The sequence below is a fragment of the Oncorhynchus clarkii genome, chromosome 28, assembly GCF_045791955.1.
Source record: "Oncorhynchus clarkii lewisi isolate Uvic-CL-2024 chromosome 28, UVic_Ocla_1.0, whole genome shotgun sequence".
In the NCBI taxonomy this organism is placed as follows: Eukaryota; Metazoa; Chordata; class Actinopteri; order Salmoniformes; family Salmonidae; genus Oncorhynchus; species Oncorhynchus clarkii.
The window spans coordinates 35289310-35305373 of NC_092174.1; the positions used below are offsets into that span (position 1 = coordinate 35289310).

General features: G+C 44.3%; 1 protein-coding gene across 1 annotated transcript; it reads left to right on the forward strand.

The window, feature by feature from the left end:
* The first annotated feature begins 14636 nt into the window (after nucleotides 1–14636).
* Nucleotides 14637–16064, forward strand: LOC139387370 (C2 calcium-dependent domain-containing protein 4C-like). Its single transcript, XM_071133506.1, has 2 exons — nucleotides 14637–15380; nucleotides 15516–16064. Exons 1-2 carry the CDS (start codon nucleotides 14637–14639, stop codon nucleotides 16062–16064), a joined length of 1293 nt encoding a protein of 430 aa, XP_070989607.1.

Below are 16064 nucleotides of genomic sequence, written 5' to 3' on the forward strand. Positions count from 1 at the left end.
AAATGAGAGAGAGATAATGGATCGTATTCATTTTAGAACCGAGGATATAGTTTATGACTGCAGACAACAGTTATATTTTCTAAGTATAGCCTTTAATTGCTATGAATGTGTTTTATTTCTTTAACTTCACAAGTATTCAGCTTGAGCTGTAGTCTGTCAGTGAATGAATTAAATACGTCTTTACAGGGATAAAGCAACTGCACAGGGGATTTCATGCATGTAGCTATTGAGGGATCAGAATGGTTTAAGTCGGTGATATAGTCTTCTCCCATTGCTCCAATGCAATATCCAGTGTCTATGAGGAGTGTTATGAAGGGACTGTACTAAATTGACCTTTAATGAAGAATATTGATGATATGGTTCATGAGCATTGCTTAATAATCTTAGTGCTACAGGCTATACAGGCGTTCAAATATATTGTTACCCTTGCACAATTCCTTATTTCTTCTAAAATAAGTGTACAGGACCAAGGACAAAACATTTTATAAATTGAAATTAAGATTTTTTTGGTCACACTTTATTTGGATAGTCGGACACACTATCACCAAACTATTCATTGATAAGAAACTGACCATCTGTTGATAAGCAACTGCTTGCTAAGATTAGGGGTAGGGTAAGGCTTCTAAAACGGGTTAGGGTGAAGGTTATAGTTATGGTTAGTAGTTAGTTAGCTGAAAGGTTACTGATAGTTTATAGATCTACAGATGGACAATCCAAATAAAGTGTTACCGATTGTTCACACAAAGTCAAAAAATTATTCAAAATTCAAATGAATTTGGTTGCGGCAAGTGATTCTTGTTTATGTGTATTTGATCTCACCTGTGCCAAGTTGCAGGAGCCTACTGGGTAAAAAATAGCCATTCAACCATTTTTGAAAAGAGAAAACAGAACGTTCTGCTGCATTGCATTCCATTTTAAAGTGCAAGGCTGCTAATATATTTGACACATGCAACCGCATGTGTTTAATGGGGTGTAGTATTTACCAAGACGATGAAGAAAGGTATTGTACTACATTGTATTAGATAGAGAATAGACACTTACTTCATCTGGATTTAATAGAGAGTATAGCTGCTTTGTGAAAACAAGTCCAGCTGGTAGGGGAGGAAACAAGGAAATAGTACACACACACACACACACACACACACACAAAGTAGCACCATTATTTATCTTTCAAGAAGTGCAGAATGCTTTCATTTTCACTGTCCACAAGGATGCAAACCAGAGATGCAATGAAGTTATCTTTTTGTTCCGGATTTCTCCGTGCAAGGCTTTATGGGATGCAGCTTCAAAGCCAAGACAGATCATTATTTCAGTCAACTGTATCTGCATAAACATAACCGATGAGTAACTATTGCTTTATGATGATCACAGGTTACCTAGGTTACCAGCTACATAACACAGCATTAATCTAATAGGTGTTGAGAGTTAGTTAACGATTAGCGCCGTCTCCTCTCTCATTCTGTGTGTGTGTGTGTCATCGATGTGTGTGTCATCTCATTTCATTTAACTCAGACTTCACCCACAAGTCGAAAGAGTTCAATGTTTTGTTTTTAAAGTTGAATTCAAAGTTGGTTGACAACTGGAACTAGAATTGGGTGTTGATCTGATCTCTTTTCACAGTGGGTAGTCTTGACTTGACGCTATCACATGGGTGAACACTCTCCCCCCTTCTCCTGACTCCTTAGTGCTGTCTCAATTGTCTAGACATCCTAATATCTCCTCTGGGTTCCAAACTTAATGTATATGTGTTTGTTCTTTGGGCTGTACAGATTTATCCAGCCTGATCTCTCAAGATTGATTTGATTTGAACGACTCCCCATGTCCTGAGGACATCAGGAAAAGACTTCAAAACATTTAAAAAAATATATATATTATTACTTACCCTATCCCTATCCCTATCCCAATCCTGAACCCTTAATTTATGAATGAATGCCTAATCTTAAATGTTTTAACGCTATTCAAAACCTTAACCCTTAATTTGACGTTTGGAGCAACTTAGTAATTTGACATTTGGAGAAACATGGCTAAATGTCAGAATCTGACGACAAATTGGTAAAACCGTGAGATCTTCACCACAGCTCTGCTAGCACAACACCGAGCTCACCCTAGTCTACCTGTGTGTGTGTGTGTGTGTGTGTGTGTGTGTGTGTGTGTGTGTGTGTGTGTGTGTGTGTGTGTGTGTGTGTGTGTGTGTGTGTGTGTGTGTGTGAGTGTGTGTGTGTGAGTGTACGTGCGTGCGTGTGTGCGTGTGTGTGCGTGCGAGTGTGCGTGAGTGCGTGTGTGCGTGTGTGCGTGTGTGTGTGTGTGAGTGTGTGTCTGTGTGTGTGTCCATGAGTACGTGCAGGTACAATGCATTCATAAAGTATTAAGACCCCTTCCCTTTTTCCACGTTTTGTTACGTCTTATTCTAAAATGAATTAAATATTGTTTTCCTCATTGATCTACACACAATACCTCATAATGACAAAGCAAAATGGGTTTTCAAATGTTATTGCAAATGTATTAAAAATAAATAAAAAAACAGAAATAACTTAGTTACATAAGTATTCAGGTCCTTTGCTATGGACTCAAAATTGAGCTCAGGTGCATCCTGTTTCCATTGATCATCCTTGAGATGTTTCTACAACTTGATTGGTGTCCACTTGTGGTAAATTGATTGGACATGATTTGGAAAGGCACACACCTGTCTATATAAGGTCCCACAGTTGACAGTCCATTTCAGGGGAAAAAAAACAAGCCATGAGGTCGAAGGAATTGTCCATAGAGCTCCTCGACGGGATTGTGTCGAGGCACAGATCTGGGGAAGGGTAACAAAACTATTCTGCAGCATTGAAGGTCCCCAAGAACACAGAGGCCTCCATCAGTCTTAAATGGTAGAAGTTTGGAACTACCAAGACTCTTCCTAGAGCTGGCCCACCCGGCCAATCTTTGCAATTGGGGGAGAAGGGCCTTTGTTAGGGAGGTGACCAAGAACCTGATGGTCACTCTGACAGAGATCTAGAGTTCCTCTGTGGATATGGGAGAACCTCCCAGAAGGACAACCATCTCTGCCGTACTCCACCAATCAGGCCTTTAAGTTAGAGTTGCCAGACGGTAGCCACTCCTCAGTAAAAGGCACATGACAGCCTGTTGGAGTTTGCCAAAATGCACCTAAAGGATTCCCAGACCATGAGAAACAAGATACTCTGTTCTGATGAAACCTAAATGTAACTTTTTGGCCTGAATGCCAAGTGTCACATTTGGAGGAAACCTGGCACCATCCCTGAGGTGAAGCATGGTGGTGGCAGCATCATGCTGCATCAGCATCATGCTGCCACCACCATTCCGTTGGGAGACTAGTCAGGACCGAGGAAAAGATGAACGGAGCAAAGTACAGAGAGATCCTTGATGAAAGCCTGCTCCAGAGCACTCAGGACCTCAGACTGGGGCGAAGGTTCACCTTCCAACAGGACAACAACCCTAAACACATTTACTTATGTAAATGTAATATTTAATTTTTTTGCTTTGTCATTATGTGGTATTGCTCGTAGATTGATGAGGAAAATAAACTATTTAATACATTTTGGAATACGTTCTTGAAATAATCCAGATTGACTGACCTTCACATTTTAAAGTAATGATGGACTGTTGTTTCTCTTTGCTTATTTGAGCTGTTCTTGCCATAATATGGACTTGGTATTTTACCAAATAGGGCTATCTTCTGTGTATCACCCCTAGAGAATGTCAAGAGTGTGCAAAACTGTCATCAAGGCAAAGGGTGCCTACTTTGAAGAATCTGAAATATAAAATATATGTTGATTTGTTTAACATTTTTTTGATTACTACATGATTCCATATGTGTTATTTCATAGTTTTGATGTCTTCGCTATTATTCTACAATGTAGAAAATAGCGAAAATAAAGAAAAACCCTTGAATGAGTAGGTGTGTCCAAATGTTTGATAGGTACAGTATGTATTGTAGTGGTCCTGTACGTGGTTCAGTTCATTAGAGCATGGCACTAGCAACACCAGAGTTGTGGGTTCGATTCCCACTGGGGTCACATACCACAATGTGTGGACTTTTGTCACTTTGGATAAAAGTGCCTGCTACGTAAATGACTTATTACAGTATTACAATACTATACATTTTGTACACATGTTTGCTGTATAGTGAATGCATTTCTGTCTGTTTTGGACTTTCTGGATCATTTGCTTATTGATATTGTATTGTATTGATATTGTGGGAGGTAGAAGTCGCCTCACACACCCCGGGCCGGGCCATTAAATAGCAATGGGAGTTGAAAACAACCCTTAATTGGCCACATGTCCTGTACCAATGATAACCAAGGTGTTCTTTGGTTGAACAGACTGTTGGGAGGGAGGGAGGGAGGGAGGGGGAGGGAGGGAGGGAGGGAGGGAGGGAGGGAGGGAGGGAGGGAGGGAGGGAGGGAGGGAGGGAGGGAGGGAGGGAGGGAGGGAGGGAGGGAGGGAGGGAGGGAGGGAGGGAGAGCATGGAGTTCCAGTGATAGAACAAGTCTGTTTTTGTTTATAATGAAGTCTCTCGGCTTTTACTCCAATTAAACCAGACAGTGTTCCTTTGGTTCTGTAACTATTACATTACCCTGTGTTTTAAACCCAGGTCCAGAGAACAGAACCGTGTGTGTGCGCGCTTGTGTTTGTGCATGTGTGTCTGTGCACGTGTGTGTGTGTGCGTGTGCGAGTGCGCGGATAGGGTTAACCTTCATGGACTGCTGTTGTTGTGCATTAGTATTGAGAGGTCTGAGCAACGATCATATACTGTATAGTATGAGTCGAATGTTCACAATATGTTCAAATGCTCTTTCATTCCTGTATTAGCTCCCTATCAGTTGTTCCTTTAGCAACAGAGGGGGAAAATACACAAGATGCAGTCTATGTTAATATACATTGAAGTAGACACAGACAGTGAACCTGACTAACTTCCCTCTAGTCAAACACAGCCATTATCAGTGACCTGGAAAAAAGAACAGAAATGTTATGCCGTTTACATGACCTGTCTCAAATACATGGTCAAATGTCGGTCAGACCACTGCCGGTTTCACAACTGAAGCAAAGAGCTCAATTGAGTATCAAATCAGAAAATTTGAGTTTGTGCTGTGCTTTGTCTATCAGTGAGAAGAACGCTGGCAGTTCCAGAGAGGATGGGTGTGGACAGAAAAAGAAATGTGGTCTATTCTTCTGATCCATCCAGCCAAACAGGTTATTGAGAACCAACTAACAGCCTATATACAAAGTCAATTCAAATTACAAAGTTAAGGTTAGACAGTACCCCTGTGTGGTTAAGGTTAGGCAGTACCCCTGTGTGGTTAAGGTTAGGCAGTACCCCTGTGTGGTTAAGGTTAGACAGTACCCCTGTGTGGTTAAGGTTAGACAGTACCCCTGTGTGGTTAAGGTTAGGCAGTACCCCTGTGTGGTTAACGTTAGACAGTACCCTTGTGTGGTTAAGGTTAGGCAGTACCCCTGTGTGGTTAAGGTTAGGCAGTACCCCTGTGTGGTTAAGGTTAGGCATTGCCCCTGTGTGGTTAAGGTTAGGCAGTACCCCTGTGTGGTTAAGGTTAGGCATTGCCCCTGTGTGGTTAAGGTTAGGCATTACGCTTGTGGGGTTAAGATAAGACATTAAATCAAATCAAATGGTATTAGTCACATGCGCCGAATACAACAGGTTTCACCTTACAGTGAAATGCTGAATACAACAGGTTTCACCTTACAGTGAAATGCTGAATACAACAGGTTTCACCTTACAGTGAAATGCTGAATACAACAGGTTTCACCTTACAGTGAAATGCTGAATACAACAGGTTTCACCTGACAGTGAAATGCTGAATACAACAGGTTTCACCTGACAGTGAAATGCTGAATACAACAGGTTTCACCTTACAGTGAAATGCTGAATACAACAGGTTTCACCTTACAGTGAAATGCTGAATACAACAGGTTTCACCTTACAGTGAAATGCTGAATACAACAGGTTTCACCTGACAGTGAAATGCTGAATACAAAAGGTTTCACCTGACAGTGAAATGCTGAATACAACAGGTTTCACCTGACAGTGAAATGCTGAATACAACAGGTTTCACCTGACAGTGAAATGCTGAATACAACAGGTTTCACCTTACAGTGAAATGCTGAATACAACAGGTTTCACCTTACAGTGAAATGCTGAATACAACAGGTTTCACCTTACAGTGAAATGCTGAATACAACAGGTTTCACCTGACAGTGAAATGCTGAATACAACAGGTTTCACCTTACAGTGAAATGCTGAATACAACAGGTTTCACCTTACAGTGAAATGCTGAATACAACAGGTTTCACCTGACAGTGAAATGCTGAATACAACAGGTTTCACCTTACAGTGAAATGCTGAATACAACAGGTTTCACCTTACAGTGAAATGCTGAATACAACAGGTTTCACCTTACAGTGAAATGCTGAATACAACAGGTTTCACCTTACAGTGAAATGCTTACTTACGAGCCATTAACCAACAGTGCAGGTTAAAGAAAATAGATTAGAATAAGAGATAAAAGTAACAAGTAATTAAAGAACAGCAGTAAAAAAATAACAATATATACAGAGGGGTGCCGGTTTAGAGTCAATGCGTGGGGGGGGGCACCGGTTAGTTGAGGTTGTATGTACATGTAGGTAGAGTTATTAAAGTGACTATGCATAAATGATAACAGAGAGTGGCAGTGGTGTGGAGGTGGGAGGGCAATGCAAATAGTTTGGGTAGCCATTTGACTAGATGTTCAGGAGTCTTATGGCTTGGGGGTAGAAGCTGTTTAGAGGCCTCTTGGACCTAGACTTGACGCTCCGGTACCGCGGTAGCAGAGAGAACAGTCTATGACTAGGGTGGCTGAAGTCTTTGACAATTTTTAGGGCCTTCCTCTGACACTGCCTGGTATAGAGGTCCTGGATGGCAAGAAGCTTGGCTCCAGTGATGTACTGGGCCATTCGCACTACCCTCTGTGGTGCCTTGTGGTCGGAGGCCAAGCAGTTGCCATACCAGGCAGTAATGCAACCAGTAATGCACTCGATGGTGCAGCTGTAGAACCTTTTGAGGATCTGAGGACCTATGCCAAATCTTTTCAGTCTCCTGAGGGGGAATAGGTTTTGTCATTCCCTCTTCACGACTGTCTTGGTGTGCTTGGACCATGTTAGTTTGATGGTGATGTGGACACCAAGGAACTTGAAGCTCTCAACCTGCTCCACTGCAACCCCATCAATGAGAATGGGGGAGTGCTTGGTCCTATTTTTCCTGTAGTCCACAATCATCTCCTTTGTCTTGATCATATTGAGGGAGAGGTTGGTGTCCTGGCACCACACAGCCAGGTCTCTTACCTCCTCCTTATAGGCTGTCTCGTTGTCATCGGAAAATGTAATGATGGTGTTGGAGTTGTAAGTGGCCGTGCAGTCATGAGTGACAGGGAGTACAGGAGGGGACTTAGCACGCACCTCTGAGGGGCCCCTGTGTTGAGGATCAGCGTGGCAGATGTGTTGTTAACTACCCTTACCACCAGGAAGACTAGGATCCAGTTTTAACTTGTTGTTGAGCTTTGAGGGCACTATGGTGTTGAACTCTGAGCTGTAGTCAATGAATAGCATTCTCACATAGGTGTTTCTTTTGTCCAGGTGGGAAAGGGCAGTGTGGAGTGCAATTGAGATTACATCATCTGTGGATCTGTTGGGGTGGTATGCAAATTGGAGTGGGTCAAGGGTTTCTGGGATGATAGTTTTGATGTGAGCCATGACCAGCCTTTCAAAGCACTTCATGGCTACAGACGTGAGTGCTACGGTTCGGTAGTCATTGAGGCAGGTTACCCTAGTGTTCTTGGGCACAGGCACTATGGTGGTCTGCTTAAAATATGTTGGTATTACGGACTCGGTAAGGGAGAGGTTGAAAATGTAATTGAAGACACTTGCTAGTTGGTCAGCGCATGCTCGCAGTACATGTCCTGGTAATATGTCTGGCCCTGCGGCCTTGTGAATGTTGACCTGTCTAAAGGTCTTATTCACATTGGCTGCGGAGAGCATGATCACAGTCTTCCGGTACATCTGGTGCTCTAATGCATGTTTCACTGTTATTTGCCTCGAAGCGAGCATAGAAGTAGTTTAGCTCGTCTGATAGGTTCGTGTCACTTGACTGTTTCGGTTAGGCATTACCCCTGTCTGGTTAATGTTAGGCATTACTGTGTGGTTAAGCTTAGGTATTAGCCCTGCATAGTTAAGGTTAGGAATTACTGTGTGGTTAAGGTTAGGCATTACTGTGTGGTTAAGGTTAGGCATTACTGTGTGGTTAAGCTTAGGTATTAGCCCTGCATAGTTAAGGTTAGGCATTACTGTGTGGTTAAGGTTAGGCATTACTGTGTGGTTAAGGTTAGGCATTAATGTGTGGTTAAGGTTAGGCATTACTGTGTGGTTAAGCTTAGGTATTAGCCCTGCATAGTTAAGGTTAGGCATTACTGTATGGTTAAGCTTAGGTATTAGCCCTGCATAGTTAAGGTTAGGCATTACTGTGTGGTTAAGCTTAGGTATTAGCCCTGCATAGTTAAGGTTAGGAATTACTGTGTGGTTAAGCTTAGGTATTAGCCCTGCATAGTTAAGGTTAGGAATTACTGTGTGGTTAAGCTTAGGTATTAGCCCTGCATAGTTAAGGTTAGGCATTACTGTGTGGTTAAGCTTAGGTATTAGCCCTGCATAGTTAAGGTTAGGCATTACTGTGTGGTTAAGCTTAGGTATTAGCCCTGCATAGTTAAGGTTAGGCATTACTGTGCGGTTAAGGAAAGGCAATACCCATGTGTGCTTAAAGTTAGGCATTACCCCTGTGGTTAAGGTTAGGCATTACCCCTGTGTGGTTAAGGTTAGGCATTACCCCTGTGTGGTTAAGGTTAGGCATTACCCCTGTGGTTAAGGTTAGGCATTACCCCTGTGTGCTTAAAGTTAGGCATTACCCCTGTGGTTAAGGTTAGGCATTACCCCTGTGGTTAAGGTTAGGCATTACCCCTGTGTGTTTAAGGTTAGGCATTACCCCTGTGGTTAAGGTTAGGCATTACCCCTGTGTGCTTAAAGTTAGGCATTACCCTTGTAGTTAAGGTTAGGCATTACCCCTGTGGTTAAAGTTAGGCATTACCCCTGTGGTTAAGGTTAGGCATTACCCCTGTGTGGTTAAGTTTGGAATAAGGAGTAATAAGGAAGTAGGAGAGCTTAAAACCGAACAACAAACGTTAATCAAAAATGAAAATAGTACTAATGCACATCTAAGGTGGGAAATGTTCATAAGTTCCAATGGTGATAAGGACCTCGTACAGTGTGAGTTCAAATGCTTTTACATGATGCAATATGAGAGTAATAGTCGGGGTAAAATAGTACTGTACCTTCTGTTTCTCTCTCTCTCTCTCTCTCTCTCTCTCTCTCTCTCTCTCTCTCTCTCTAACTCCCTTTCTCGCTCACCAATTAGAGGTCTTCCTGTAAGTGCACAGCCTAATGCTCATTCGCAGGTGTTTGCTTCTGCTTGTCGCCATGGTTACTCGGAGGGTCCCTCTCACACTGTCACATCCTATATTTACATCACACACATGCATGCACACACACACATACAAACACAGACACACATAAAAACACAAACACATAACTTCTCAAATGAAGCATTGTATTCTGTGCTTTTCTCTACTAAGAAGAACTACAAACATATAATGTACTTTTTTCAATGTGTGGAAACGACACAAAGAAAAACAATCTGTGTTTTGCAGGCAAACATTTTCATATAGTCCAGCTGTGTTCAACAGACATCTGTGGCCACAAAATGGTTCTTTGAAGGGAGGCGAGAAAACTTTCATCCAATCTATTTTCACATCCCTTTACCCTGTCTGATGTGAGCCAGTTGCAGTTATGCAATGACTTTCCCCTCAAAGGATGCCAATTTTTTCATGATTTTAACACATCAGAAATGCGGGAAGGGAAAAAAATGGCCTGGAACTAGTTGTTGCTATGGTAGCGACACGAAAGATTAATGATCATTCGGAGGTTGTGTTCTGTAGACCCCCGTCAAATAAACAAATGTATGTAACCCTTGCAGGTGGTCTATTCATGTATCCACTCTCTCACCCTCCTATCTTACCCTTTATTTATGTTTTTCTGACTCCCCCTCCCCATTCGGCCTTTTCCTATTTTTTATACCCTTTCATCACTCTTCTGAAAATAGCTATTCTAACCCTAATCCTTCCAAATCCATACTTTAACCATAACTGTTGACTCTGAAGATCTAAGTGTGTGTGCACAGCATACTCCAACGCCAAACGCCAACTTGAGTAGGTTTGCCATGGTTGCTATGGTGACTTCCCAGACGATTTAGAACCCTTCCCCATCCTGTATCTTTATTAGTCACCAGATCTGTGATATTTACATTAGACATGTTATTATTGCATATTGTTACTTCAATTTCTAATGTGGCACAGAGCCAGGAGCTGTCCGTGGTCCTCATGTGCCTAGTATGAACATGTGGTGCTGAAAGAGAGTGGGTCAGAAAAGAGAGACAGAGGGGTATAGATTCCATTGGAGTTGGATTATTCTCAGTTCAGTCCAGCTCAATATTTCACACCAGCATTGTCGTGACTGATAGACTTTCAATGCACTGATGAGGGACTTGATTTAGCCTTTGTATACTTGCAAAACAATCATTTCTTTACAAGTGATGAGTTGACAATCTTTAACACTGACATTCATTTATAGTCATTGAATCTCAACAAAAATATCTATATCTCAGGACCATGGAGAGGGACGGAAGTCGGCTAGTCCCAGAGCCCAACACGCTATAGTTATTATTGTACATTAGTTCCATGGACAGCTCCCCGGTGATTCTGTGTACAATTCCTCTTCTCCCTTTCTCTCAGTTTGACTATTTGTGTGTGTGTGTGTGCATGCGTGCGTGCGTGTGCTCAAGAATGTGTGCATGCAAAAATATTGTTTTTGTCTTTTATCATTTTATTTTAGCACCAATTTAGATTGAGAAGAGCCTTCAGTTTAATGCTGAACTATATCTACACTTTCCCACTGATCCTCTACATGCCATTGCAAACAATAGAGTGCCGTCATTTCCCCACAGCCCAAAGGGACCAGGCTGCCAGGCAGTTTCTCTCTAACAGCCCCCTCATTGCCCATTGGCTTATTGAACCAGCGATGGATGCTGAGCTCCAGTCAGGGAAACTCTTGCAGCTCTTGAGGATCACAAATCTTCCTATTAAAGGGCCACCCTCTCCTACTCCCCTTCCCCCATTGGCCCAGCAATACGGGGTAATGCAATGCAGGGGTTAGAGTGTCACTATAACTTCACTGAGGGACTGATCTATCCAGTTATCACAAACAGAGACCTCCAGGAGACCTGCTGGCTGGGAGTAGATGAAGGATTACACTGCGTTGTTATCAACTCCAGGTTTTGCAGTAATTCTATTTATGTGGTCTATCTGCCCTGGCCAAATGAAACACAACTTCCACAGAAGTGGATCTGCACATATGACCTGCAAACGCAACATAATATGTTTTTAAAGTCCAGTCAATTCCACAGGTGTCTCCTGCTTGAAATTCTGATTCCATGTCAGCCTGCTTGATTCAATGGACAATGTTGTATTTATGTCGTGTACTGTGGAAGCTAGTAGCTGAATTACAATAACACACACAAGCTACACTACATGACCAAAAGTATGTGGACACCTGCTCATCGAACATCTTATTCCAAAATCATGGGCATTATTATGGATTTGGTCCCGCCTTTGCTGCTGTAGCAACCACCACTCTTCTGGGAAGGCTTTCCACTAGATGTTAGAACATTGCCGCAGGAGACTTGCTTCCATTCAGCTACAAGAGCATTAGTGAGGTCGGGCACTGATGTTGGGTGATAGGTCTGGCTTGCAGTCGGCATTCCAATTCATCCTAAAGGTGTTCGATTGGGGTTGAGGTCAGGGCTCTGTGCAGGCCAGTCAAGTTCTTCCACACAAATCTTGACAAACTGTTTCTGTATGGACCTTGCTCTGTGCATGTCATGATGAAACAGGAAAGGGCCTTCCCCAAACTGTTGCCACAAAGTTGGAAGCACAGAATCGTCTAGAATGTCACTGTATGCTGTAGCGTTAAGATTTCCCTTCACTGGAACTAAGAGATCTAAAACATAAAAAACAACCCAAGACCATAATTCCTCCTCCACCAAACTTTAGAGTTGGCACTATGGATTAGGGCTGGTAGCGTTCTCCTGGCATCCGCCAAACCCAGATTTGTCCGTTGGACTGCCAGATGGTGAAGCGTGATTCATTACTCCAGAAAACGCATTTCCACTGCTCCAGAGTCCAATGGCAGCGAGCTTTACACCACTCCAGCCGAGACATTGAACATGGTAATCTTAAGCTTGTGTGCGGCTGCTCGACCATGGAAACCCATTTCATGAAGCCCCCAATGAATAGTTAATGCGCTGACGTTGCTTCCAGAGGCAGTTTGGAACTTGGTAGTGAGTGTTGCAACTGAGGACATACCATTTTTACGAGCTTCGCACTTCAGCACTCAGCGGTCCTGTTCTGTGAGCTTGTGTGGCCTACCACTTCGTGGCTGAGCACCTAACACTTGCCAATAACAACACTTACAGTTGACCGGGGCAGCTCTAGCAGGGCAGAAATTTTATGAACTGACTTGTTCGAAAGGTGGCATCATATGATGGTGCCACGTTGAAAGTCACTGGGCTCTTCAGTAAGGCCATTCTTCTGCCAATGTTTGTCTATGGAGATCGCATGGCTGTGTGCTCGATTTTATACACCTGTCAGCAACGGTTCTGGCTGAAATCCAAAAATTTGAAGGGATGTTCAAATACTTCTGGCCAGGTAGTGTAAGATACAACAAATTGAACAAAATCAAAACGTCTGGGAGTTGAGACAAGAATGGAGGTAGAATGTCTGAGTAGTGGAGAGAGGAGGAATAATATTGTCCACAGACAGGGAGGTCGTTAACGTTAATGTTATTGTTTGCAAATACAATGAGTTGGCTATACGAAATAGCACGGAAACACTGATTTGCCCCGCGGTTAACATCAAAACACGTATTTAAGCAAATTACATTCTATTTTGAGGAGGGCGGGTGGACAGCTTGGGAACCTCCCACTGGCTTCCAGTCACCATGGAGAGCGCGGCGCGCGGGGTCCATATATAACCCAGAGGTGAAACTGAATCATCAGAGCCCCAACTATGTGTTTTGTGCCCAACAGTTAGGTTACTCTGTCTGTGTAAAGTAGGTTAGCTAGGCAACCCATGTGAGGTGAATTACGGAAAGTATTGAGGGGACACGGACAGACGCATGTGAGGGAAGTTGGAACATTTTCTGTTTTTATCGGGAGTTCAGCAGGAGAGCGAGAGTAACACTTCAGCGCAACGGTGAGATCCATGAGTTCCAGTGATGTGACAGGTCCTCCGGTTGTCTTTGCTTGTAGACTCATCAGTAACCGTTTTTTAATCAGTGTCCGTGATTTTGTCTGTGTCTATTTTACAAGTTGTTCTCATTTCAGAGACCATCCCGCCTAAAGTGCGTAAAAGTTGGTCAGCTGCGCACAATGTCAAATATCTTTATAATTACATTCTCTCATCGATTATAGATAACCGTATTTTTTATTGAATATGCAAATATGTCTTTGTTTGGTGGAATCATAAATCTGACTCGACTGACTTTACCTCTCTTTGATATGATAGGTTATGCGCATTGTCGCGCACTTACGGGAAGTCTTCACGTTTATCAAAGTTGGTGCCTTCAGTGGAAGCAAACACATTTAAAACTGAATTTACTTTTTTTTTACACTGATTTATTTAATGTTCAAGGATTTTAGAGACTTTCATCAATGGGGTGCAGTGATAGAGAACAATCTTTCTTTGTTCTATTATATCACAAGGACTGGATTTAATCAGTCCTGTCTATAGTCCACCAGGATTTATTAGGCAAAAGTATTTTAATTAGACTACAGAAAAAGGAATAATCATATGCTACTGCGTAATAGCCTACTGCAATCGGGATTCGATTGAATTGAGGGTACTACCGCAGGGGGGCGATTCAATATAAGCTTTAAAAGGCATAGGCTACAGCCTGGAGCACGCTGGTGCTTAGCAACACGTTTGGACTTGCAGTTTGGCTTTACAGCCTCAGATTTTTCTTGGAATGATTCCACAACAGCGGTGATGTTCAATTATCTGATAATAGGGAAATGGTTTGGTTTGGAGTTGCTATGGAAGCTCTCCTGTGGTGTCTCTGACATTTCACCAGGCACTGGGTGCATCTCAATAGTCTAACATGGTTTCCTCTACTTGCATGATTTCCTTGATCCAAACTGTTTTGAGAGGCAGGTGGCAGGTGATAGCAAATTAAGTTGACTTGCCATATTGCTTTCAACTGACATCAGTGCAGTTTAGGAGTTGAAGCAAGGAAATGGCATAAACTCACAATATTGAGACTCCTCCTATCTGTCTGTGTCTGTATGCCACGGTTTGATTTACATGTTGACTCAAGGTGATGTCACTTCCTACCTACCTGTGACTGTATGACATCATCACTTCCTGTCCACCTGTGCCTGCAGCTAGCTTCAGGCCCTGGAGGGAAGCATGTGGCTCCTGGAGAAGTTCCGTGGCCCTCACAATGGTCACTCTGCATCGGCAGGGGACAAGCAGCAGAACCAGACTGGCCCCGTCTCCGTCTATAACAACATCATCACCCCTGATAAGATCCCTGACTTCTTCATCCCCCCCAAACTCATCTGCTGCCCTTCAGAGGCAGAGTGCCTAACTCCGGAGACCCAGCCCCGCTCTAATCTGTGCCCCTCCGCCTCAGAGCACACCATCTGCAGCCAAACCCAGGGCAACTGCACCCGGAACCCCCGCAGCCCACGTCTGCTCTCCCGGCTGACTGGGGACACCCGCAGCCTCTTGAGGGCCGCTAACCGCCACGTCATACAGATAGAGAGCGCTGACGACCCGGGGAGCGGGGTAGGGGAGGGGGGAGACCCTAACACCAATGCAGACCCCCAGTCCCAGACAGCCATGTCCCTGCCTTACGTCCCCAAAGCCCAGACCTCGTACGGTTTCTCCACGCTGGTGGAGAGCCCCCACACCCGCCGCAAGGAGTCCCTGTTCCACAGCAACCCCAACAGCCCCCACACCTCCCCGGGCTCCCAGAGACGCACCCAGGGTGGGAACCACCTGACCCCCTCCGACCCCAACCCCTACCGCTATTTCAGCGGGGGTGAGAGTGACACGTGCTCCTCAGCCGAGTCCTCCCCCTTTACCTCCCCTCTCCTCACCCGTTCTGCCTCCCTCCTCCGATCCATCACCCAGGAGACGCAGGCCAAGGTAAACAGTAAGGATGATAACCATAAGGATTTATTTACTTTATTTACAAAGTGTTTTCAAAATACATTTAGCTCGGAATTTCATGATCCCTTCTATCTTATTATCATCCCTTCCCTAATTTGATTTCCCCCTCAGGTGTCTCGTGCCAAGCGTACCCTGGCGCGCCACAGCTCCCTGTCCACAGACGAGTGCAGCTCAGCCGACAACAGCCCCAACTTGACGCGCCGCCGCCTGCGCTGCCCTCCCTCCCCCGCCTTCCGCGGACGCAAGGGGACCGGCTCCGGGGGGGCAAGTTCAGACCTCCAGCGCGAGCACTCGGTCAACCTCCACAAGGGCGGCACGCTGAGAATCAGCATGCACTACGACGCCGAAACGGCCCGGCTGAGGGTCCGAGTGCTCGCCGCCGAGGACCTGTATGACAAACAGACGGACGTGAAGAGCATCAACTGCTGCGTGTCTCTGTACCTGAACCCGGGCAAGCAGCAGAAGCAGAGGAGCACCATCATCAAGAACAGCAGGAACCCCGTGTTCAACGAGGACTTCTTCTTTGACGCGGTGCCCGTCACCCAGGTCAAGAGCCTGGCCATGAAGATGAAGGTGGTGAACAAGGGGACCAGTCTGAAGAGAGACCTGCTGCTGGGGGAGAGGGAGGTGCTGCTCAGCGACCTGCTGCCAGGCTTCTAG

Bases quoted from the DNA above. Each gene is read 5' to 3' on its own strand.
- LOC139387370 (XM_071133506.1), top strand. From the start codon at position 14,637: ATGTGGCTCCTGGAGAAGTTCCGTGGCCCTCACAATGGTCACTCTGCA. The intron at 15,381-15,515 runs GTAAACAGTAAG...TTTCCCCCTCAG, and splicing joins CCCAGGAGACGCAGGCCAAG to GTGTCTCGTGCCAAGCGTAC.